This window comes from Mesitornis unicolor, unplaced genomic scaffold, assembly GCF_000695765.1.
Source record: "Mesitornis unicolor isolate BGI_N332 unplaced genomic scaffold, ASM69576v1 scaffold30016, whole genome shotgun sequence".
Taxonomy (NCBI): Eukaryota; Metazoa; Chordata; class Aves; order Mesitornithiformes; family Mesitornithidae; genus Mesitornis; species Mesitornis unicolor.
Genome location: NW_010192167.1, coordinates 1,614 through 28,718, shown reverse-complemented (window position 1 = coordinate 28,718; position 27,105 = coordinate 1,614). Strand labels below are relative to the sequence as shown.

At 37.2% G+C, this 27,105-nt stretch overlaps 1 protein-coding gene across 1 annotated transcript; it reads right to left on the bottom strand.

Moving 5' to 3' along the window:
• Positions 1–7,615: 7,615 nt before the first annotated feature.
• Positions 7,616–24,691, bottom strand: LOC104542626 (zinc finger protein basonuclin-2-like; the record flags this gene model as incomplete). The annotated part of the gene is made up of 2 exons (XM_010186995.1): positions 7,616–7,886; positions 24,589–24,691. Coding segments are annotated over 2 exons (374 nt in total), but the record flags the coding sequence as incomplete, so codon positions are not given.
• Between the last annotated feature and the right edge of the window lie 2,414 nt (positions 24,692–27,105).

Sequence of the window (27,105 nt, the reverse complement as noted above, 5' to 3'; positions counted from 1 at the left end):
TGAGACATCTGTTGCCACGTAACTTGTCCTGTTGGCATTCAGAAGTGCCAGCAAACTCTTTGGACTTTATTTATATTCTTTCCCAGTTCAAGTGCTAACAGTAGTGATAAAAAGAGTCATGTAGCACCAGTGTGATTGGTAGTGTTACTATTAGAGGTACAGCATTAAAAGCAGCAGGGAGGTGTTAGTCAAGTTAGTGCAGATAGAGAGAAAACCTAAAAGCACTTCAGACTGCAGAACAAGTGGCACTGCTTTGCCCAAACACACAGCAATGCCTCCCTCTGGCTCAGCAGTTGTGCTCTGTTTCCTATCTCCCTCTTCAGTTCTTAAAGGTTTATCTGAGCTTTTTCCACCCTCTGTTTAGAGTAGAGATAGGATAGTCACTCCTAGCTCAGTACAGACAAGATGAATACAAAAGAGCAAGGGACATAGCAGAGAATCTCTGTTCCACAGAGGTGCAGGGGAGTCATGCTAAACTGACTCACATGGGAGAAGAGAAACTCTTCTAGATGATCACAGCCGTGAATATTAGCATGCAGTGATACTGTGGGAGGAATGGAAAACTCAGGAGATGGACACATCATCTAACAGATCCTTTTCATCTCTTCATGCTAAAGAAGCAAAATCAGAGAAGGAGGGGCAGTGAAACTGAGGTGAGGCTAAAGAAGGGAAGATAAGCAAGAGTGAGGAGGGGGAAATGGGAGGCAATGACAACAGACTAAGTAAGCTGGAGTGGAAAGAGAGAGGAGGGAACAGACAGGCACAGAGAAAAAGAAATAGGCAGCGCACATAGTAAAGAGACCCAGATTTAAATCCCATCTGTACTGGGAGAGTAGACTGGATAAATATTACCCAGTCGTGAGCCTTGGTCGCTCTGAGGGCCACTGTCAAAAAATAATGTTGGAACAAAAGAACACACATGACTGTTAATGATAATTACAAGGGGGAAAAGAAAACACAATATAGAAGTGTATCTAACAAGGCTGAAAAGAGTAAATAAAGCTCTAAAAGTGTAACTCTCTGTTCATTACCACGTAATCAAATGTGCGTGGCAGTTATTATGGGAAATAAAAGCTTGCAGGTGAAAGATTTTGGTTGTGCTTTGGCTTTGTTACAGTCTTTACCAGTTAAACTTAACCATTAATCGCATCAGTTTTACTATACATAAAAAGGGCATAATACTCATAGAGACATGGAAAGACCAAGAAAGTGACTACTTCTTAAAATGCAAGGAAATCCTTCAGTGGCCACAGCTAAACAAATGCAAAGTATTAAGAGACTGAAAAACAGACCAATGAGGAATGAGAAGCAATATCAATTAAATAAATGCACAAATTTCACTTTCAAAAGCCATTTTTACTGTATTAATGGTGCATAATTGTCATCAAACCTTTTCTGGATTGGAAAGCTAAATTTTTCTTTTCCCCATCTGTATCACAATTTGCCTATTTTTCTTAATTTTCTTTATCACAAATGATGCAGCAAACCACAGTCTTAAAGGTGAACACCTTGTCATAAAGAAAAAAACAAATCAACAGATGGCACTTGGGAAGAAAAACAACTGTCAGAATCTTCACATGACTTGTGAAGCTGCTGTTAGTTTGTGTTCTTTCTAGAGTTCCTCGCATTTAAGCAATGGAGGCTATCTGACAAGCTATTTAATTAAACAGACCTTGCATTTGGGCTCTGTAGCAGAAGTTCAAACTTCTTAAAGGAGGCAAATGAGTACAGACAGGAAAACTAAGACTCTAAAGTCTCTAAGAGGTCAGACAGCAGCAGAACCCATGCTTTTCTGTAATCCTCCACAGACAAGCCAATGGTGGGCAATATTTAATTTTAAGAACAGTAAAGCAATTTCCATCTGTGCATATGGCTAATATTTCACCTGCTTAGAATGGATGAGGTGCTAAGGGATTACTCAGAGAAAGAACAGAAAAGAAATTAAGAACAGTATTATTAAAGGCACTCAAATTTCTTTCTTTAGTCTCTCCCCAAATCTCATGACCTAATCTGGATGGAAGAATGGTGTTCATGAACAATCTAGCTGTAGTAAACTAGGACAGCAAATGAAAACAAGCCATTCCACCAAGAACAACTACATTTTACAAAAATCTGAGAAACTGTCAGTCAAATATAACACCAATATATATAAGTATGTATTCTGACTATGCATATAACCATTTTTTCTTGTAAAATAGCAGAACTGAGTTATTTAACCTGCCCTATGTATTTCACAATTTGAATTAGTTTGGTTTAGCTAACGGGATGTTGTCTTTTGAAAAAATGTCTACATTCCCTGCCCCCTCAATGTATACCTCCTGAGAGTTTACTCTTAGCTGACTTCAGGGACTGAAACGGTTCTTCTTGCTCAACAGTTGTTTTAACCATACAGAACCAACACAGTAATGGAAGTGTAAACTGCAGTCCACCGTGGTCAACATCTGAATAGTTAACTGAATTCACAAAGTAGGGATTGTGCTGATGATCTGTGGGTAAAGAAACACACAAGCCCAAGCTTTGCGGTGGCAGAGGATGTCATTAATTTCAGAGGCTTTTTTCTTATTTTTAAAATTAGCAGTCTTGACACTGGAACCACAAGGCAGGAAAAGCATCATACTCCCATTTCCAGTCTTCTCAAAGCAGAAAATGGTATCTAATAACTTTGAACTTTGTCAGTTTTCTGCATTGACATTGCCATGGAAAAGTGAGCCAGTTTTTGGGTCAATAAAATACCAATACTTTTCCAGTTGGCTTTAGTTTTTATTTTTATTTTGGGGATGTATTTTTTTTTTAATTTCTCATAGCTCTGAGGGGCACCAGTGAGTCTGGCAGGCAAAACGATGAGCTACTTTTTGTGAGGGAACGACGGTAAGAGTGGGAATTCTAGGTCTAGCTCCTTTTCCTGATTCTGTCAATGTTCTGTACTGTGCCTCTGCTTCCCTCTTTATACTGTAAAGATAATATTCATTTCCCTCTATTACACCAAGGGAATACAACTATTTGATCACAAAACAGTTGAGAAAATGTTGAGCTGTTACTCAAAACACTGAATCATTATTTTCAAAGAGTCAGTTTATGGCCTCTACGTTGTGGTCACATGTTCTCTTGTCTGCAGCTGGGCCAGTGTACAAGCTGAACGCCCCAGCTGTTCACTGCTCGTGGTGTAACTGCTCTCTGGTCCTTTCCTCACAGAATAATCAGAGTTAACTTGCACGTGTTTAGCAGGAGGATTTTTCTAACCTGGCTTGTTTAGAGAGAACCTGGCTGCGGAGCACTTACACATGCAGCTGCAGTAGCAGATGGGTGGGATAAAGTATTATTCAGTGGTGGAGCAGAAAAGAACAGCTGGCAAAGTTACTTCTTCACTCAGCTCAGCTAGAACCAAATAGGGCTGGAGACTTACTCATAGTTGAGCTGTTCTTTACAGCAAAAGTAACTTCACCCAAATCAACAGAGCCACTATTCACATCTCTTTGAGTAGCAGGTGCAGGATCTGACCCAAAACAGCTACTGTTGTTGACAGAATAATTTCTCATCCTGTAAAGACAGTTGTTGCGTTGGCTGTTCCCAAAGAGAAAACCTATGACTACTAATGGCCCCACACCAAATACAGGATCTTGGTTCCTTGAGATAGGTACTGGATAAGCAAGTCTAGAAACTGAAGCACTCTGGATGCCCATGGAGCAGACACAGAAGGTTTCCCTACGGAGTAAGGCTTTTTTGAGGATAATTTCTAAAGATGAGACAAGAACTCCTACTCTAAAACATTAATCCTGTTAGCAACCTGATGAGACTGCTGCTCTAATTGTCACTCACTGACATTTTGGAGATAGGCATCTATTCACCAGAAACTAGGTTTACTGCACAGAGGCCAGAGAAAGCTTGCCAGGCCTTAATGCCTTTCAGACATTACTGACACTGTTGTGACTGTGCCCAAATGTGAAAGGCCAAGTATCACATTACCTCTGCTGGCTTCAGAGTTCCTTCGCTTCCTGTGCTCCACTATTGCATCCACTGAATGAAGCAATAAATATTGCATTTTTTTTCTCTGCCTACTGCTTTTGGATTTTCTATTTAGAAACACTATTAGTCAAAATGAGGGTATTACAAATAATCCCACCCACCTTGCAGCACTAATACACAACTTGAGAGAGGCACTGGTTCTCTCTTGTTTCTCAAGTGGAGCAAACAGCCAGGTTTTTTTCAAAAGTTATTGAGAAAAAGTATTTTCTTTCTTTCACGGGAAGAAGGGTTTCATTATGGTTCTTGAACAGAAAATAAAATGTCTCACAATACTAAAATAATTGATTTTGAGTGGAAAAATCTACTCTATTTTTTTTTTCCCTTTCAACTCAATTTAGGGAAAATGTTAAAATATTTTAACACTTCCACCATAATTCAGGGGAAATTCAGCACAGATTGATGTCTCAGACCTTTCCCAAAGCATGGAACTCCAATTTGGTACTAGCTTACAAATCTTTTGCACTGCAAGTAACTGGTGAACACTGGCACTTCAACCAGGATTCCAGATTCTGGAATCTGTCACAAACAAGGGAAGTACCCTTTCCCTATTCTGTTACCTCTCTTAGTCCTTGCAGAAGAGACTTAGGATACAGAGTCTGTATGCTCCAAATAACTTCTGTATTTCTCAGCACATGTTCCCAAAGCTTCTAATCTTCCTTTGTTTTCTTCCCTATGCCAAACAGTGACATCCATCCTTTTGTCATTACAAGTTTAAAATATTTTTTTAAATACATTAGAGACAAACGACCTAGGTTTACGCTTTTCTAACGACAGTATTATAGCAAATTTAAACCTTTTCTTAGAGATATAGTTTGTGTATTGGATGTACAATGAGTATGTATGAGTGTATGGTAAACTTAACTGTGTTGACTGGATTAGGTTATAATTTAGACAGGTTTGCACCAAGAAGTTAAAAAGAACTGTGTTTCCAGACTGACTGTCAGATGTTCCTGAATTCACTGCCTACCAACAGTCCCATAGCTCTGCAACATTCTGGATGATTTATTTTGGTACTTGATACTTTTGCTTCTCCTATAGGAGGCTCTTTCATCAGAAGCTTTCTGTGTGGAAAAGCTGAGTTTGAAAGCCTCAATCAATTGTGTGAAGAGTTGCAGTTCTACAATGATGAGCTTCATGGGAAGAACATCTTTTGCTTGAAGGATATGTTACCTGTAGTCCTCATCTTTATGCGTCTGTACCGTGCTAGTGTTACTATGCATTTCCTTTCACGTTTCCCTGCCCCTTATCTCCTTTATATCAGATAGTTGCAATAAAGTTACTTTTAAAATAAAGCTTTTTTATTATCATAGATTTGATTAGTTTTCCTAAGCTTTCTTTTCATATATGTTTCAATATGCAGTTTCCCTTTCTGCCATATATTGCCACATACTATTCCTAGCTTTAATGGAAACAAAATGCGTTTTTCACCCAGAGAGGCTGTTGAGTCCCCATCCTTGGAGCTATTCAAAAGCCATCCAAACACAGTCCTAGGCAATCCCCTCTAGGTGGCCTTGCTTGAGCAGCGGTGTAGACAAGATGATCCCTCCCTTCTAACCTTGACAAATCTGTGATTCTTTGAAATCAGAGAGCTAAACAAACAGGTAGGCTCGACTACACTTACCATAGGTCTTCATTCACCCACTAACACAATCCACAGTCAAGCGCTAACCAAGTCAATATGTGGCAAGACTGTAACAGCTGCTCTTAACTTTCACTGGTAATTATTCTCCTTTAACTGACATAATATTCAATATACTGTTGTTGAATGTAGTAATGGTAAAATTCATGCCTTGAGGGCTACAGTGTGATTGAGTTTTAGCCAGATAAACTGAACTCTGACCTAAGTGCGTATTACAGGCCTTTACACCACTCAGATGCATAGGTCACAATCTCACTCTGTATAAACATCTATGCAATTATATTACAACCCATTCTTACATATATTAAATCATTCCAAAAGATAATTAAAACCCAAACAATATAAGCCTGGTTTTATGATCTTTAAAACAAGAAAACTACTGATTTCAGTCAGTTTTCTTGTCTATAAGAGACACTGAATTACATCCTATGTTTGTAATATATTATGCCTAACTATTAATTGCATTTAGTAAACAGTAATTTTCTAATGTCATATCTTAGAAAGGATGTATTTTTAAATGTGCACACCTTTGCCAATCCTATTTCTCCAGACCTCTTGATCACTAGCATTCAGAATCTAGGAATCTAAAATATGATGCAATATGCACATAATGCCATTACAATACATATCTCTGTAGATATATATCATATATCTAAATTATATATAATATCTAATGTTTATGGAGACATATCCATCCATAAATATCATACAAACATTTATAAATGTCTACTGTATAAATACCATGGATATATACTTATATGTAAGTTTTGGACTGGAAATAGAAAAAATGGATTCTGTTGTATTTGGACATGTGTAACGCTTAGCTTTTACAAAACAGATGCCTGAGAGTCCTAAAATAATTAAAGAGCTTCATTCTGTACATATCCTAATAAGAATAATAGGATCTCATTACTAAAGTAACAGCCTTTTTATTAGTCTTTCTCTAGGACTGTTCTACAATACAGAGTACTTGTCTATGAGAATCTGTGTATAGAGTACTTAAGAAAATATTTAAGAACATAGAATATGAAAGTTTCCATAGAATTAAATAAAGCTAATTTCCTTCTTTCAAGCAAAGGACAGAATATTGAAGAGGAATTAAAAAATATAGCCAGAATTGCTCAGAGCAGGAATAAAGATTCTCATATTTTTTGTAAAGTGCTAAGCACGATATTATTGCCTAAGAAAGTAAACAAATAAGTTAGAAACTAGAATTTTCAAACTTTTTCAGGCATGTCCACTTCAATAACTGGATGACTTCTAGAGAACTCAGAAGTATATAGTACTAGATTTTCAATCAGAAATAGTTCATCAAATGTAATTTAATTTGGAACCCAACAGATTATGAAATTCTTCAAATAAGCAACCATACCTATACATGACCACAGTCATAAAGCAAACATGTCCGTTTTTTTATTTACTTATTTTACGTTTTGTCTGCTTATCTTATCTAAACCAATCTACATGTAAAACTTTATTTAAAGCTACCTTTTAAAAATGTCCTTATAAACAGGATTTTCCTATTTATACATTACAGTGTAAGGATACTTCCCAACAAAACCATTATCACAACCATTTAATCTACCCTTTACTAGATATCTTGCTAAAAAAGGAAAGAAAAAATGAAAGAGCTGCTGACTTGAATCCTTGTTTCTTCAGTCAAACAGTAGCCCTTGAAAACTTGCCAGTTGCCTTTGATGACCAAATCAGGCTTGCAGCTAGCTAACCTCAGTATTTGCAGCATTTAAGGTGTTTCCTACAATAAGAGTAAGCAAGTACAAATAAATACTATGGTACGAAGAAGCCTACATTTTTTTAGCTTAGGAAAAATTGAATGTTTTATTTTGCCAACATCATCAATAGTCTTCAACGTGCCACACTAAATTTACTTCATATCCTTCTACTTCCTTGGGTGCACAGTTACAATGTCTGTATGAAAAAAAAACCAGTTACCTGTGTTTGGGAGCATGCTTTGCTTTGTTTCCTACCTGAAGGATGTAGCCTCGAACATAGTCTCGAAGTGTCCAGCCTAAGCCATGTAGAATATGCAACACCTCCTCTTGCTTCAGTACACTGAAGAGACGGTCAAGCAGTATCTTCAGTCTCACAGGCACAGCCTGAGTACCGTAGAGCATCAGGCTGCTGATGTCAAACACAACGTTGGACTGCACAATCTCCACTTGGGTTGGGTGGTAGAGATGCTGAGTACTAAGCTTGTCCAAGGCTGAAAGAAAAGAGATTAAGTATAAGAGAAGAGCTAAAGGAAATACAAGAAAATAATCCCCAAAAATTATCTAAACACATTGAATTTGGAGGATGCACTTATTTTCCAGAGAAATATCACCTGGATGATTCATTGAATCATAGAATGGCTTGGGTTAGAAAGGACCTTTAAAGGTCATCTAGTCCAACCCCCTTGCAATAAACACAAGACATCTTCAACTAGATCAGGTTGCTCAGAGCCCAATCCATGTTTCCAGAGACAGGGCATCTACAACCTCTCTGTTATGGGCAAACTGTTCCAGTGTTCCACCACCCTCCTTGTAAAAAATGTCTTCATTATATCCAGCCTGAATCAAGCCCCTTTCAGTTTAAAACCATCACCCCTTGTCGTATTGCTAGAGGCCCTATTAAAAAGTTTGTCCTCATCTTTCTTATAAGCCCTCTTTAAGTATTGAAAGGCTGCAATAAGGTCTCCCCAGAGCCTTCTCTTGTCAAGGCTTAGCAATTCCAACTCTCTCAGCCTGCACTCATAGGAGAGGTGTTCGAGCCCTCCAGGTGGCCCTCCTCTAGACCTACTTCAACAGGTCCATGTCTATCTTGTACTGGGGACTCCAGAGCTGGATGCAGTACTCCAGGTGAGGTCTCACCAGAGCAGAGTAGAGAAGAAGAATCACCTTCCTTGACCTGCTGGCCATGCTGCTTTTGATGCAGCCCAGGATATGGTTGGCTTTCCTGGCTGTGAGCACACATTGCCAGTTCATGTCCAACTTTTCATCCACCACTACCCTCAAGTCCTTCTCTGCAGAGCTGCTCTCAATCCCTTCATCCCCTAGACTGTACTGATACCAGAGGCCTCAACCCAGGTGTAGGACCTTGTACTTGGACCTGTTGAATCTCATGAGGTTCACAGGGGCCTACTTCTCCAGCTTGTTCTGGTCTCACTGAATGGCATCCTGTTCCTCTAACGTGTCAACCACACTACTCAATTCGGTGTCATCTGCAAATTTGCTGAGGGTGCACTCAATTCCACTGTCTATGTCACTGATGAAGTTATTAAATAGATACAATACAGATGCCTGAGGGACACCACTCACCACTGAGTGATTCTTTTTCACAGATGCAGTCCGAAACAAGCTTAATTTCCAAAAAGTATGATTAAATTCAATTCCTACAGCAGAAGGGTACTCAGCTGAGCCCCAGAGACTACAGTAAGTAGTAAAGAAAGTAAGTTCAAAAGAAATTTGATGATGACTGAGATTGAAGTTATGCAAAATTGATTTGGACTATTAAAGGTTTGAGACTTAATCTCGGGGGGGTTTTTTTTTGGGGGGGGAAGAAAACAGATACTCCCTAAACTCCAGCCTTTCAAACATGTTAAAAATTAGTCCCCTGATTTACCAGAAATTCTATCACGAATTCACTGCTACTTGAGCTTGTTAGTTTGTTTTACCCTTCTGTGTGAATATCATGTTATTCACTGTGACATGAATAATTTAGAGATGAGGGGAGGAGAGGTTTGCAGGATGAAGGTAATTCTTATCCCCTTATGATCTTAAATACGATGGAATTGCATATGACATCATGCACTTTGCTGAATATAAATGTTTAAATTTAATTTTCTTTACATTTTATGGACTATGTTGCACACCTAGACTTCTCACTGCTTTTTTAAAACAAAACTTTCTGAGCATTTAAAATAATTTTATAGGGACTTCTTTTCCTGTACTTTGGTTTCTTCTTGGTTTATGGTCACTGGAGAGTTCATGTACTCTTGATAAATTGCTTTCTTACATACAGAGCGCAAGGGCCCTTATCATTTACTCGCTGGCTTCATTCAACACATTTACTCCAAGGAATACTTTGTCAAAGAGTTCTGGTTTCCTCACACTTCATTTCTTGCAACTGATTTGTCTGATCTTTCCTATTCTAGTGGTTAAGTCAACTTTGAATTAATAGCTTTAAATATTAATTTAGCATTCAAAAAAGATAAGGAATTGGCAAGCCTAGGGACTGCAGTCCTATGTCTCTCCACAGGACATTTATACTGCAGAATGTGAAGAGTGGGATTTTTCTTCCAGACCTCTTCTTCCAAAGTACTTCAGCTACATAGGCTTCATGATGTGGGATTGATTTATTTACAACGTCTAATGAATGGGATTTGACTGAAGCTTGAACAGGTCAAATACTTCCCTACTTTTTAATTTTTTTACCCCTTTTATGTATGATATTTTTGCCACATGGTTATGTTGCTACTACTGGAACAGATAAGTCATCAAAGTACTCAGCTAGAAAAGCCCGGAAAATTGATTCTGTTACTGTGCAGGCTATGCTGTACGTGTGGTGATATGCATATAGATGTACTTGGGGAGCAGAGCAACCTTTAGGAAGGGGTAAAATAAAGCAAAATATTAATTATTTTTTTAATACTACTATTACTCACAATAAGAATGCTGTAAATAACATTAGGGTTAATAGATGTAACACCAGACTATCAAAATAATTAAGCAGATCTGGATCACCTTGAGTGCTCCACCTTTAGCCTTGCAGAATAAGAACTGGGTCCAGAAAGGTTAACTGGCTTCCCCAAGTTTACACAAACTCATACCAGAGTCAAGACCCAAATTAATATTTTCTGAATACTCAATGGATTTTAATCGCTGCATCATACTGTACTTCTAATATATCTTAATGTTTGTTTTTGTTTCTCTTAATAGTAAACATTCTGCTTGCAGTGAGGAAAAGCAAGTTCTTCCAGCTAAAGAAGACTTGGCTTGCTGAAGATTTTGAGGTCATGATTCTACTTCGGCCCAAATCAGAATGACTGTACAATATCTTTACCTAGATTGTCTAGATCATAAAACTAATATCTAGAATGAGATTACAAAACTCTGTGGACATTTACCCACTTCATGTAACGTGACCACTCTGAGGATAATAGCTTAAGAAAGGCTGAGATGAAACAGAAGTAAAAAAAGGAAATAAAAAAGGTCCTATTAAATTACTAAGTACACTCTTTGACCAGTGGACAGCAGTTTTCACAAGACAGACACCCTGCACTATTCCATTTATCTGCGACATTTGTTTTCAAGCAATATAATCTATAGACATCTGCTTCTCAAAACACACATGCACAAATAATAGTGTTGTTGCTGATGTTGGATTAACATTCCAAGTGACAGTGGTGGAATTACCTCAGATTTTAATTTGTGGCCTTACTCTGCACATTATGTAATAAACAAATATGCAGTGTATTTTATCCTTTTGAAGTACAAGTCAGGATATGCACTGAGATTGTAATTTGTAACACAACAAAGCACATATTTTTGCATGGGTGTGTAAGAACATTTGCAAACTACAGACAGACTCCATGTTACAGACAAAAAAATAAAGGAAAAGGTTGTATATGAAGAGAAAGAAAATGCACTTGCACTCATATTAGAAATAATAGTATGGTAAGCATCTGAAATTCTTTCAGATCACTGACTATTGAAACTCCTTGCACTTGGCAGGAGAATGAAACTTTTCACTATAATTTGTAGTTTACAAAAATTATCTTGTTTCTTTGAAAGAGATTGCCACGAAAATAGTTGACAGAGAGAAGTTGCCTTCTGTAGTACTTCTAACTGATTTCTCCTCTGCTGTCATTAGTGAACCAATGCTGGTGTTCTAGGTGGTTTCAAGAGGCCCTTTATATTGTTAGACACATACTTCTTCAAATAAGTTAGAAGAGAGAAGAGACTTAAGTCTCATTGTTGATTTTTCTGCAAGAACAAGAGTATCAACTTTAGCCTTCTTGCTAAATCTCAGAGTAGATAGTTGTATTCTGCTGTACTGAATTGCCCATGTAGATAGTGCCTTCCTCACCATTTTCTGTTCTAAACTATTTGTTCAATTCCTATATGTTAACGAACAATGCCATGTTTCACAGGTGAATACATTCAACAGTATCTACAGCAGTGTACTATTTCATAAGTGCTTTAGGAGAATTCAAGATGAAACATGCTATATAAAAGAGCTTTATCATACTTGAAAAATGACATAAACAGATGTGCCCTTATTAAGAAGATATCAGTGACTGAAGATCATAACCCGCATATTAAATGTCCTTTCCTGGAGCAGCATGAGGTATTACTCATACTTCTTACGCATTCAGTGGGCTCCAAAGTTCACCCAGAAAAGTCTTAACGTGTTTGTGACTTTTTGGTCATAACCTGCACAATCTTTTCTGAAAACATGACTATGATGGGTTCAGTTAGGTGCTTAAACTAAGAAGGCTGCCTTTTGACAGCCCAATTAAATTCTTAGCACCAGAGAGTAGTTTGATACTCTTCACCTCAGTATGAGTAGAAAGCTGTTCACTGATAAGAGGAAGAAGAGATCTAATGAATCTTAAAATAATGAACTTCCTGAGTAATAAATATTTTTTGTGGAACTGCCTAAAAAAGCCCTTGTGTTTTACCATAACAGCATACAGCTGAATAATATTTCCATGGTGAATTCTAAATTTCAAGTACTTGTTTCAGAAATTTTAACTATGAAAAAAGGGGGCAAAAAAGGTTGATAAAGAAGTAGAAGGCATTACAGAAGATTGCCTTCAACACCCAGAAATTATTAATTGGTTAATTAGTATAGGAACTATGAATCTTTCAGTGATTATTTTCTTACCTAACTCTGAAGTAACATGTGTGCAGCATAATAATTTAGACACTGTTCCAGTGTCTGACCACCCTCTCTGTAAAGAAATTCTTCCTAATGTCCCGTCTGAACCTCCCCATGTTGGTTTATCCACCCTTTACCTTCTTGAACAGTAAACAAAATCCCTCAGATTTTACAGAGACTCTGTTCAGTATAATCTGAATTGTAAAGAGAAATCTGAAATTGATAGCATCTAAATCTCCACATTCCAGCCTGTAACATTCTTGTTATGCAAAACTCCAGCAGAAAACTTTAGAACTATTTGTAACAAATCAAGGAGTGAACTTATATGTTCCATTTGTATTTGGGGTTCCTTTTGTTGTTTTGAGGTTTTTTGGTTTTTTTTATTTTGGGTTTTGGTAGTAAAATAGGGAGGCGAAATCTACTTCTACTCCATTTATATTTTATTGAAGTTTTAGGACTCTGTGTAATTTAAAGGAAATTAAGTACAAATGATACATTAAAATAAGACTCAAATACTTCTTCAATGTATCAAAAGATAGAAAATAAAGACAAAAATCTTTCATTTCATCTACACTGTGGCCAGTTCCTAGCCTCAGATATGCAAATTTACTCATTGACTTTAGATCTCTTATTTCCCAATATGCAGTGGACAAGATCAACCAAATTAAAAGCCCTTTCTCTGGGTAGATTCCATTTTTTGTTAAGCAAAAGAAATACAAGTATGCCATGATAAATTCTGTACTTTACTGTACAGAAGTACATATATACTTATTAATTATTGTACAGAAGTACATATATATTTAATATGCTCATATTGTTTTTTGAATAACTACACTAAAAGCATGACATTTTGCCTTTACTGAATAGAAAAGAATTTTAAAAATCATGCTCTTAGTGCAATTAGAGTTGTAAGTATACATACCTCTTGCTAATTTCCTGATCCTAGATAAGTATTTACATATACTAGAGAGTGATGAAAAGGTCTAGTGAGGCCTTTTCTCTCAGCTGATCTGACTGGCTGTGTATCTCAGAACACAGAAAAGAGTCAGTATGTTGCAATGAACAGGTCATTATAGATCTCTTGTCGCTTCAGTTTTAAAACTGGACTCTGCAATAGTCCCACTCGAGATTTTCTTGCGTGCTCTCTATCCAGTTCTCTATCTTACCAAAGAGGGATACAGTTTAAGTGCATACACACATATACATGACAATACAGAATTTCATTAACATCATAATCTTTCCAGATGATTAGATTTGTTGAAGGGTCAACAGGAAAATGAAAAAGAAATTTTATGTAGTCTGTGTCCAGACAATAACAGAGAGCTTTCCTAACATTTTTTTTAATCTAAATAACTGCGCCACTTTCTGCAGCAAGAGAAACTGAAATGGACAGAAAATAAATATATAATACCAACATAAAAAGATTCCATAATACTGCTGCAACAACTGCATGTTGAGTATGGTAAAACAGATACGGTATTATTAATGGCAATGTGGAGCACTGCAATTTGCTGTTGATTTTACAGATGTACATGAACAGCTTCATGTTTTCAGAGTTCAAGATTTTCTTTTCCATCAATGCAGAAAAAGAAGTAACAAATCCTTTCAAGAACAGAAGGTAGCTTACGAATGACTAAAATGCTAGAGGGTCAGGCAAACTGCTGCAGTCGTAAGAGATGGTCTAAGCTAGCCTTCCTCAGGATGCAGGTTTAATATCACCTGTAACATGGTGTAATGTGGTGCATTTTGTACGTGGAAAAAACTGCTTTTCAAAAATATCATGCTTAGAAGATGACTAAGGACAGGAAAACTTGCCAGTGTTTACTGAATGGCTCAAATATTTTCATGGTGTAGGAAATTATCCCATTTACCCCTGGTACAAGCGCAGAGAGCATGGGACATTAACATTTATATGGGTGAGTGAACATCCTGAATCAGTCTGGGCATAAATTCCAGCTACAACACAGCATCCATTTCACTTCTGTCTTCATCCCTTTCACATTTTAATCCAGATAGAAGAAAAATGTTCACTAAGACACTGTAGATTTCAGAAGAGCATGGAAGAAGAGTAAGTGAAGCATATTTCGATTCATAGGCAAAACCAACTTTTCTTTCTGCCTTTCACTGTACTTAAAAGCTAATAATGGAAACCATTTGCCACATGCATTTAGTCTCTGACAGAGGGACACATGTGTGATCTTCTAATTTACAGCTTGCATGTACAGATGTTCACACTTAGTAAAAGGATTCTTAATAGCATTTTAAAATTAAATGTGTGTTGATAATAGCTGTTTCAAACCCAAACAACACAGCAACTAAACTGATAAATGTCTTCATGCCTCACCATGCCTCATGCTCTAACAACATTTTTATAACAGATCAAAAAAAATCCCCAGCACTTCAGTTGCATGTACACAAAATAAATGTTATTTAAAAAAGTCTGAATGAAAACTTTCATTAATTTTTCTGTCTATGATCTGATTCCAAGTTGAAACATTTAGATAGCTACTAGGTTTTCGCAGCCAAAAGCAGAACCACAGTTTGTTCACAGACGTTGCTTGCTGTCTGCAATTTTTTTTATGCCTCTGCAAAACTTTGAACCCCATCCAGCTTTGACACACTGCCTCTTCAGTTAATAACTATCAAGTTTCCCCTTGTCTCCTGTCTACTTTTCTTTGAGGCAATTGCGCACTCAGCACCCCGAGATAATAACACACATCTATAAGATAAAAGCAATAGCATTAATGTAATTGTCTGCCTTTCTCTCTTTAGCCTAATCTTTTTTTTTTTCCTTCAGTTTTGACTGCCTCTGTGACACCTGTTTTTGTCTCCTCTGATCCTACGACAGGTTTTCCGCTGACAAGGTTTTTGCCTGACAGAGATTCTGCCAGACAAGAACATAATAAAATATGAAGAACTGCTTGTCAGAGTTTCTGCCAATGCTCACATGAAATAGGGGAAAAAAAAATGTCTTTTTTTTTAAAGGGGCCCTGTGCTGGTCGCTTTTGGCCTGTCAGGAAAACAGCCTCCCTGGCCAATTCTTGCAAGTCAAACAGGTGCTTTCTTTTATGTTTTCTTTGTATACAAAAAACCTTTTCTTCTGATAGTAGAAAACATGATTTCAGAGGAAAAAAAAAAGAACAAAAGAACAAAATATGCCCAAAACCCTTTCTCCTAAAAATGAAGCTTAGACTTAACTTTGTGTAGTGACACAACATGAGCATGTTTTTAATAAAGAATTGACCCCTTATATAAATAAAGTGGTAGGCTTTTTCTCCCTCCTCCTTGTTGATAGTCAATTTGTTCAAAGGAACAAGCTGTAAAGGATCTTCATTCCAAGCTCTCAGGAAAGCACCGGGGCTACTAGACACTTCCTGCATGGGCACACTGCATCACTGCAGACACCTATGGTTGACTATGGGGACCATGGTAGGGAAGACCAAACTAAGCCTCTTCTCTTCTGTGGGATTTGGACCTTGTAGTCCTTTCCATCAGTGTGTGCATTTGTGCCTGTTTTAAGGAGGACTTCAGCACTGATGATCACACTGATGGAGAAACACATGTAGATTAATCATGTGAGCATCCCAACACACAGCTGCTTTTGCGTGTGTTGGTATTATCCATCATAACCTCTAGAGGTAGCAACTATTGATCAGCTCATGATGTAACAGCCCTGAGTGCATCAACTGGCCTTCACTGCACTGACCAGCCTCTTCAGAGGCATCCTGCATTCTCAGTCCATGAGTTCAGGACCTCTACTAGCGCTCAGGCCTAGATCTTCATTCTCTACCTGAGGTACATCATAGATGTGCCTGTATGTAGTCCTATCTTCTAGACAATGCTCAGATCCATGTTACAGCCTGGTCTTCAGCCCTGTCTCTGACTCTACCTTCTTTTGTTCCTGACTGGAGCACCTGGATGGACCCTTGACCTGACTCTTTTCCTTGCCATGCCAGAGGTTGTCAGGGGACTCAGCTACCAGCAGCTGGTTCTGTCTATCATGATCAGACCTTGAGGAACTGCACCAAGGGTGCAGACACGGCCAGTGCTAGAGTTGCCCTTGACTCTTGGCTCAGAACTCTTAGTTGAGCAGCTCTACTTTTGCTGCTCCTTGACACATGGATTGACAATGTCATTGTTGAAATCAACAATTTATAATGGAAGACACTAAATTAATATATCTCTATTACCTTGACAAGGCATTCATCTTTAATCTTCCTGATCTCTTGTCTCCAAAGTCAAACGTCTCCTTTCTATCAGCCATTAACACCTTCTTAAAATTATTCTCTCCCTTAATAATGGTTAGATAGCAGTTAATATGTATCTAAATGGTCCTAATATCATCTGGTTGGCATAAAATATACAGTGAGACAGAAGCCCATTTGGGAGTCCTGGATTGTGGTCTATATTTGGAGAATTTCATACTGCTTTGTATCTTAATCCAAACGCACCTCAAATTTCATTAACTGTGATTCACAGAGTCACAGAAAGACTAGGTTGGAAGGGATTTCTGCAGATTGTCTGGTGCAGCCTTTTGTTGAAAGCAGGGCCTCAGATTAGGTTATCTCTGGCCCTGTCAAGCTGAGTCTTTGACATTTATAGCGGGGAAAATTCTACCATTTCTACAAGCATCTTTTATGCAGCCTTGAAAACTGTAATGAAAATGCAACAGGCACTGCCCCTCCATTAACATAATTCTTTTTGGATGGAGTACTGTGTTGTAGCAACATTTCACAAAGGCAAGACAAGACCGTGATGGTGTTTCAGTCTAGTGTAACTCCAGTGCTATGAAATGCTCTCCCACCTCAGTTTTTGCAGGAAAACCTGCTGTCCTAAAGTTGCTGACAGCTGAAGATGTTCAGACCTTGCAAATACCGGTTCACACAGCTAGTTCTACCATTAATTTGCAACAATCTTTTGCACCCCAATTCATGTACATTTCACAAAGTTACTGCTAAATATACTTCAGAAAAAGGGAATGTAATCAATTAGAATATAATTAGTCTTTGAGACTTATGTTATACATTTCTTGTATTATCTTTTCCATTTGTAAAATCCAGATGGAAATGGGATAATAAAACAACAGTATTGTTTGTTAAATTAATCTGGGGCGATCCTCATACTGCTACAGCTCAAACTGAAAATCTTCCTAATAGGCGATAAACCAAACAAATACGTTTTTCCCACTGAATTTCACATTTGAAAAACAAACAGCTGAGGTAAAGTTACCCATGGCATTATCTTTACTTTGTAACATCTGAAAACAGTATAAATTTTTCATTCTTGCAGTAAAATCCCATTTTAACCTTACAAAGCTATACGGAATGGAGTGGTAAGGTTTGTTTCATTTAGAGCTCTTTCAATTTGTGTTCTGCTTAACCTACTGAACTCTAGTTAATTAAGATGTTCCTATAAACAATTAAGCCTCTTGTAGGATCGTTAAGAAGATATAAAAATTTATGATGTAATAAAGTATAATAAAATGATAAAGTGGTTAGCACATCACAGCAATTCATGTGCAGCAGCATAGGTGTTTAAAGAGACCAGTAAGCAGGTACTGTCACATAAACATCTCAGAGAATTGCAGATGCATGCTGCAGAAGTCCACCACTGCTGCCCCACAAATCCATTGGCAATTTTCACTCTCAGGTCCCGCAGAATTTATCCTGCTTATTTGGAAATCAAGCAGCAAGCACCACACATTCATTTGCTCCTATCTGAAGCTATGTCATGTAGTGAACTTCCTATCACCACACTTAAGAGGGCAAGATCTGATTACCTTTCCAGAAAGCAGCCTCTATGATGGCTAGAAAGAAGAATTTCAAGTGCTAATTAAAAATACACTGGTTTTATTGCCTTTTCTTTCTCGGACACAAGCTGGAACACAGGAGGTTCCACTTAAATTTGAGAAGAAACTTCTTCTCAGTGAGGGTGACAGAGCACTGGAACAGGCTGCCCAGAGAGGTTGTGGAGTCTCCTTCTCTGGAGATATTCAAAACCCGCCTGGACGCCTTCCTGTGTAACCTCATCTCAGTGTTCCTGCTCTGGCAGGGGGATTGGACTAGATGATCTTTTGAGGCCCCTTCCAATCCCTAACGTTCTGTGATTCTGTGATTCTGTGTGTGATTCTGTGATTCTCCATCTTGCACATAGCAAGTCTATTTTTTTCATTACTTGATTCTCTCCTTAAGAAGAGAGGGTAAGACATCATTGTCCAAGACACCTACTAGCATTTGTTCCTACAGTACTGGGTGTATTGAATGGGATGAAGCCTTCTCTGAAAAATGTAAATTCAATAATGATGAGCACCAAATAACAGCATCTTGCACTTCTGAAATGCCTTTAGTCTAAACCTCTCTGGGCATTTTATAGCTAGACAAGGGAAATCATAGCTATAAAAGTGGCCTTATATGTATTTCAGAGTTGCCAATGAGTATCTGACTGTATTTATGCCAGTTCTGTGAGATACGAGGTGTGATTAGTAAATTAAGTTTTTCAGGCAAAGGGCTGTCACTTGTCTTTCAAACCTCTGAAAGAGTATTATTTGTCTTGGATGCCCTAATACTTGGATATTCTCATTTGCTTTTACCTCAGCTTTACTTGCATTAAGGCTGATCTCAGAGTAACCCAAAGCAAACACTACATCACATCATTTCTACCAATGTGGCAGGCTTTAAAACCAGACACTGGGTCAGTGTACCCACAAGGTAACAGAGTACATCTTCTCTGTGCTGCACTGGCTGTTTTGGGAATTGCTGCTGAAGGAAAGTAAAAAGGGATGGCATAGGCAGAAGAGGGGGAATTTAAAAAGTGTTTACCAGTAATAAATGTTAATCAGGTATGGTCCCTGGAAGCAACTGAGTAATGAAAAATATGCCTCAGCCTTCAGAGTCAAAAGGAATTCATAACAGATGGATTAAAATTATTTTGTATGTAAAAGACAGCAAAAAGCCAGACCAGATCTAGACTGGTTTTGCTTTAAAAGACCTGAAGAGTTAACCTTTGTTATCAATGAATTGTAGATAATTAGTTTGATAATTACTCGAGTAATTTTATAGAATTAAATAAACTGAAGGAAATAAGAATGTTCAGTATGCTAAAATTGTGATTATTTCTTCTATCCAAAGGAATAATACAAAAATAACCCAATTATTTTATCAGTAATAATACAATAATAGGATTACATTTCTCGTTTCCCTTTTTACAGTTTTCTCTCTACTACCTCCATTTTTTAATAAGAAACAACATGGCAGTTCTGCCAGCTTTTAGAGAGACTCTAAAATCTGTGATGTGGTTCTGTTTCGTTTTGTTTTGCAAACCTGGATTTCTTTCACTTAACATCTTTGGACTGAGACAAATACAGGAATCCTGCTGATTTTTATTTCAATACAGCACTCCTCTTCTTTCGGGCCTCAATCCCTTGCAGCTCACATTTGAAATCTAAACCTTCCTCCTGGACCATGTCCTTTCAGCAACTTCAGGGTAATGGAGAGACGTGATTCCTAAAATTTCTACAGTGTTCTTCTTTTTCTTTTCTTTATTTATTTATACCTGTCCTTCTTTTCTTTTGTTCTCACTTCGTGTTTCTTTTACCTGACAATTTCATGAACTGCCGTGTAGAAATTCAGAATACTCAACCATTCTGAATTAGGAAATGACAGTCATGTCATGCACCTCACTTCATGACAGAGCATTCTCCGCTTTCTAGTGGAGGTTGCTCTTTTCATTGCTAGTCTCCTTTACAAAAAGCTAGTACACACATTTTATAAATGCTGGCAGCAGAAAATTTTCTTCACAAGGTGAAAGTGTAACTCACATGGCAAGTCTCTTGAGTATGAGTATTCACTGGATGGCAGCTTTTAAACTGAGAAAGAGTAATGGATTTGCCCTACATACTGCCAACATCTACTAGTTAATGTAATTTTCATTAAAACTGAAAGTAACCTAATCTCAAAGTTACTAGAGAAAAGGCCTGGACTGGAGGAGGGGCCATAGTGGCCTCATCATACCTCAGAGAGGTACTAAAGCCTGCTTTAATAAAGAGCCCAGCCCCAAGCCATGTCAATTGGCAAGATCCAGATGAAAAGACATCAGAGATCAGAAGAGGACATAGGATCAGTTTTCTCTGAGAGGAAAAAAAAAAGGAAGACAGCAAAAATGTTCACAGGATACTTTCTTTCCAAGAGTAGATTGAACTGTGTGAAATTCAGCTAGTTCAAGAATGCACAGTGTAACAAAAACATCTGAAAAACATGCTGCTGCTGTCTGAATGAATTAATTTTACTAGTGATCAGTTTGAGGGCAAGACAGAGAAGTAGTATTTCTGATTTTTGGACTCTCTTTGAAACAAGGTGACGATTTCTGAGAAACTTAAAAATGTTATTATTCTGTGTTTTTTAAAATTACTTCAAATTCTGAGAGACTGCAACTAAAATAAATAGAATTAATGTAACAAATAATAGATTTAGTCCACTATATGTCACCTGGGCACACCTTTTTAGATCAAAATGGTTATGAAAGGGTAGACTGTATTTCCCATTGATACTGCACTCGGTCCTTTGATCTGTTGGACTAGGCATAATAAGAGTATTTCTGCTAGCAGTATGGTAGATGTTATTCTGACATTAATGACAAGCATACAAGGCAAACTGCAAAGTCAATGAAATCAAAATCTTTTTACTGCAGACTTGCTTAATTTCTTTCCTCACAGGGTAATATACTTCTGCTAGGGGAACGGGGCAGCAAATAAAGTCAGTATTTATCATTATTTCCAACAAAGTTAGAATACGTGATTTTTGTGCTAAGGCTAGTAAAATGTCGTGACTATCTTCATAGCATAGTATGTCACATTTAATATTAAAAAATCAGAAGAAATCAATTCAAGTGCTTAAGAGAGTCTTAATTTTTTGTAGTCATCTTATCCCTACATTATTTTAAAGCCACAAAATAGCAATTACCTGTGTTAAAAAATCCCCTTTCTTAAAAAAAACCAAACACAAACCATTAATATTTTAATAAGATTTTACTTTTCACCCTATGGACTATAGAAAGTATGTTATCCATTAACAAAAAGTAGAAGGAAAAACTTCTAACTGTTACCAGTTTGCCTGCTTGAAGCCTAGGAAATGTCTCATCAAATTAAAAACATTTATATTTTGCTTTAGAAAATAAATCTCTACCCAAGCTGACAACATGAAAACCTGGCTTCAGCTGAAAACAAATTTAAACAGTTTAGTTATCCACATCCCTTAAAGTATCCAGATGCACACTAGCAATAACCCATTCTCCATTACACACAGCAGCACTAGAGAAGGCTGCTATGCTCTATGCAGTTTTGGCTTCAGCCTTAAAAACACTGATGGTAGGATTACCACTGTAGCACAGGGGGCAGGGTCAAAACTTGATAAGCTGAACTTTTGCCAACAGAAACATTTATCTTGCCACAAAAGAAGTCCCCTGATAAATCTGTTCATATATTGACAATCCTACATTTGGCAATTCCAGACAGAAAAACTGAACTTGTAGGAAACCTTCCATTTCAAGATGTAGGCAGCTCATTTTAGGTGAGTGAAGAAAAACATGAGAAAGACAACGGAAGCAGGAAAAAAGAAAACAGGCCAGTAGTTGTTAACTGCAATAATACTGTGGTGGCTGCATGCCCTTCCTTCCTCACTCCAAGAACTCCAGCATTTTAAATGGCAGTTGTTAACATGAATTAACTCTGCACAGATTAGTCAAGTACAGCATGAGAAGACTGCAGTACTAAGCTATTTTTGATCTATTCAGTTAATGATGATTCCAGGTCATCACAACTGAATAAGCATGGTACTTCCTGTTGGAAACACCTATTCTTTGATAATTACATTCAGTAAAGTAGTACCTCATGTGTCAAGGAGCTGAGTTGAAATTCATTAATAAAAATCAGAAGGAAACCCTTTAATTAAAGCAGCAGGAAATACTATTTGCATTCAAGGAACAACTTCTGAAAGTACCATGCTAACGGTTTAAATAAAATCACTTCTGAACAGCAACCTGATTCAGTCATTTCGAAATCCAGGCGCTACAATGCAATGAATTGGTCAGTCTCCTGAATGGTGCCCTCAAAATCTTGGATAACAGCTAAGATCAAGAACTGAAGCAGATGCATCATAGTCTCCAGGAAGTAATTTATAAGCCTGTCTTTGAATATGTATATGAAACATACATCTGACTTGTATTGCTCTGCTATAAAATGTAAATACTCCAGAGGAATGTACAGAAAGCGTACTACAAAAAAAAAATCAGAGCATTCTTCGCTTGGTGCAGTAGTAAAACAAACACTGTCTAATAATAAATAGCTGTATTAAGATTTCTATTCAGAATGTTAAGCACTCATGTATGGGAGCAGGTGGTGTTATCCTTGATCATCACATTCACCTTTCAACTTTCTGGATTTGTAAAACAGGGACATTTCTATTGTACACACTGTGGTGATCTCAGATTACTGTCAAGTATTCTGATTTTGAATTCAACAGGGAAGAATCTATGAGGATAATCTGATCACACTCTTCTAAGATGTACTGGTTAAAAGGAAAATGTGAGATGCCCATATGCCAGAATTTAAGTGTTAGACTGCTAATTTCTATTACTCAACAGGAGGACACCCTGCAAAATGGCTAGACAAGTCTTCCCTATCTGTGGATCAGCAAAATCTCAGATGCTGATTCTACACAAAGCCTGAAGCATACCTGAACTATAGAAATTTTGCAAGCTTTAGTGATCCTTTCAAGAAAGGTGAGTCTGGTTATACTGTGACTATAGGTATCTTTCTGGGAATTAAAAGGAGTGAAAATAAGCTGTGCCTCTAGAGAATCTAGTATATAATAAAGCTGCAACCAGTTACCAGATTGGTGGTGTTAGGGTATCTCTAGGCAGGCTGTATATATTACTATACAGTGATATGGGACTGCATGGTACCTGCATTCCCGCTTTCCTTTTCATGTATGTGAATGTTTTATCAACGTCTCTGGCAGTTTGTGCTGCTGAATTTGTTGAGCATTGACACTTGGCATATGCCAGCATGCTTGGACATAAACACACTCAGACATGAACTATATGAATAGAGATCAAGTGCATCTTAGGAGGAAAGTACTAAGCTTCAACCCTAGGTCTCATCAAAATAAAATAAAATTTATAGAATATAAATGTCTACCACAACTGGGGAAAGAAGACAGTGCTTGCTTGGGTGTCAATAAAGTAGACCATGAGAAGAAAACTCCAACACTAATTTTTTCTGCAAACATAGTAATCTTTCTCTCTTTTCCCTTTTTTCTTTTTTTTTCGACCACTTTAGATATTGTCCTTATTTGCCTTCTAACTGTGTATACAGCTCTCTCTCTTCCTCTGTCATGCATAGCTTAATCAAAACTGTAATGAAAAAAAAACCACCAAACATAAAATAGTAAAGGATAAATAAAATGGAAGATCCATAAGTGCATTTTGATGCCTTTATATAGGATCTGGGCATTCTAATCCCTCCTTTCTTTATTTAGCTACTTAAACATGGGAAGAGAGGTTCAACTCACAGATCATATATGCAAACTTCTGTTGAGCCATATAGGATATATTAATTCCATTCTGACACTCAAGCTCTGAAAGCTTTGTCTTAATTTCCATTAGGCTTAGTGATTTATGGGCTGATGCTTCTTTGCAATACAAACTGTGTTGTGCAACCACACAATAAACTTTCTGCCTTTCTGCAAAATCTTGCTTGAACTACATTATTTCAGGGAGGCTACAATATCCTTTCGAGCTGTACATAAGCTGCTGAACTCCAGTGGCACTTGAAGCTATTGCCAGAATAACAGACCTTCACTTTTCCATCTCAGAAATAGCTGTAAAATAGCAGGTACATGCACACGCATGCAGAAACCCAGAATGCACACACATGCATGTATAGACAAACAGACACCACTACTGTCTATGCAGCTCCAGCTCTCAATATTTAAAGATACTGGAAAGGTGGACAGAATAGAGATGACAAGCCTGGAACAGACATTTCTTACCATGTGCCACCCAGCCATGTTTACACTGATCACAGGTTCTCAGGTTAATCTTCCCTGGCTGAAAACATTCACATGTGCAATTTACCAGTGTACAGCGGATGGCCTGGAAAAAGAAACAGAAAACACATATTAATGTCTTTATTTCTTCTCGTACATGTCCGTTATGAGGGTTAAAAGAGTATTAGCTGTACGACAAAAAATCAGCCTTCAAACAATCAAAGCATTGTTCATTCCTTTAAGTAGAGATTAATTTTCTTTCAAAAACATATATGGGTAACCTTGAGCAATGACAACCAAAATGCTTCTTCAGTAATAACATAGTCTGTTGTCCCATGGAGATGAATACATTCCTAAAGTATGCAAAAAAAATGCTCTATTTCCTTTAGGAAAAAAAAAAAGTTGTAGGATGAGGATTCTGTAGGTGTTCCACAAATTTCCTGGTTTTGCATCAACTGCCTGAAGGAAAATGTTAGTAGTGATGTCTTACTGTATCAGCATATCAGCTTGATTAAGACCAAGAGTAAAATGAGGAAACAAAAACATACAGAAAGGAAAACTACACATCTCTTTCCCCTTCCCCTATGGTATACAAAGGTTATTCTTGTTTTCTTTTTGGAGTACACATAAGATATAACTTCGCGACTGAAAAGAGTCATGGATTTGATCTGTTCTCAAAATAGGATAAAATTATCAAAGTACAAGAATAGGACTGGTTCATAAAACATCCTTTAACTTTCCTTTGCAGCTATCACTTTTTCTAATATCTAGGCATAACCCTTTACCTCTTAGCACTCCCTGTTTGTCAAACATACATTTCTCTGTTTAGCTAAAGATGAAACTATTTCATAGTAGTTATGCTAGAACTCTAGTCCCATGCAGAGATCTAGAATTTGCTTAAATAATACACCTTATTAATATCTCATCTCCCTTTCTAAAATAATTTCAAAAACTACAGTTTTACTTTGACAGGGGCTAGCTATTTCCACAGAAAAGTGACTATAAATTGAATGAGACTCTTTTTAATGTGTGACAGACATATGTTTTTAAATAGTGTAGATGACCTGTGCACTTTAAACTGCTACCAATAAATTTATGGCATGCATTTAGATGTAATTTGCATGGAGATTTCTGAGACACAGAGGTTTATTCTGATCATTCTCAGATTAACAATCTACTGTAACTACCAGAGCTGCCAGGAAAAGATATCTCTATAGATTTAGATGCAATCAATGATTACTTGGGGGCTAAGGTGGGGGACGGGTGCTTGGTACCTATGGCTACTGAAATACTGAAGCATTATTAAGGCTTTTGCCTTTTCCAAACAATTAACATCCACTCACACCCACTTTCCTTACCAAAAAAGAATTACCTTAACTATACTGACTTAAACAAAATTACATTCACCTTTATCTTCACAAAGCTAAACTCCTTGGTTGCTGACAATGGAAAAGGTTCAGAGTTATTTAAAATGTTTTACCTCTACTTATTTATCTGCATCAGACAGCAATTTAAAGCCATTTATAGTTCACTGATCCACTTAAAATCTGTATTTGTCTCACAAATTTCTAGTACAAGAATCCCCTCTCCCTCCTATCCTATCTGCTTTTTCACTGCCTTTTACTCTCAAAAACATAGTGGGGAAAAAAATATCCTGCTCTATTATGCCTGACGCTACAGGGCCTTGGTCCCAATGTCACCTGTCCGATTACTCATTAGCTAGGTTATAAAACACTGCTGCATATATGTGTGATTAAAAGAACTAGTAATACAAAATATAACAGTACCAAAGAAGTGCTGACCATGCAAGAATAATACATGTGTTTGTGGTTTGTGAGAAAAAAATTCTCCTGAAAGGTTCTGTTTCATGTTCGATAGTTTATTGTCTCAGTAATATATCAGGTCTCCACTGGTCAGTAATGGTGTTCTTTCTCTAATATGTTCATTAATTAATGAACTCAGCAATTAATTGTACTGCAAGGAGAAGAGCTTACAAAATGGTATTCTTATTTTACCATAAAAGGTTTTCCCTCGTTCACTGCATTTTAAAAATCTCTGCACCAATGTGACACATATTTGTTGTATTTGACATTATTTTGTCTTGTTCATGTGTCATTTACAGTATGTATAATAGGAGTCATATAGCATAAGTACACATATATATGTATACATATATAAGTACACATATATACATAAGTACACAGGTGAAACTGTGTAGTTTGGTAGAGTTGTTTTATTAAGGTTCATCAGTGTCTCCATTACGACCCTACCTATTTTTGGCCTAGAGGTTAACAGGTTGCCTGTAAAAACTGGATTCAGCTTGAACCTGAAATACAGTGTTTCAGCCTAAGAGTGAGTTTTATTACACACATTCAAAAATAATCCATTTAGCCATTATAAATTATAAGATGGGGGGAAAAAAAGTTTAGAGGTTTCATGTTTCTTTTCCTTTCCCCTGAGTTAGAGAGTCTTAAAGGTGTAAAGTGCTGAAGGAGATTAACTAATTAATAAGTCTTCTAT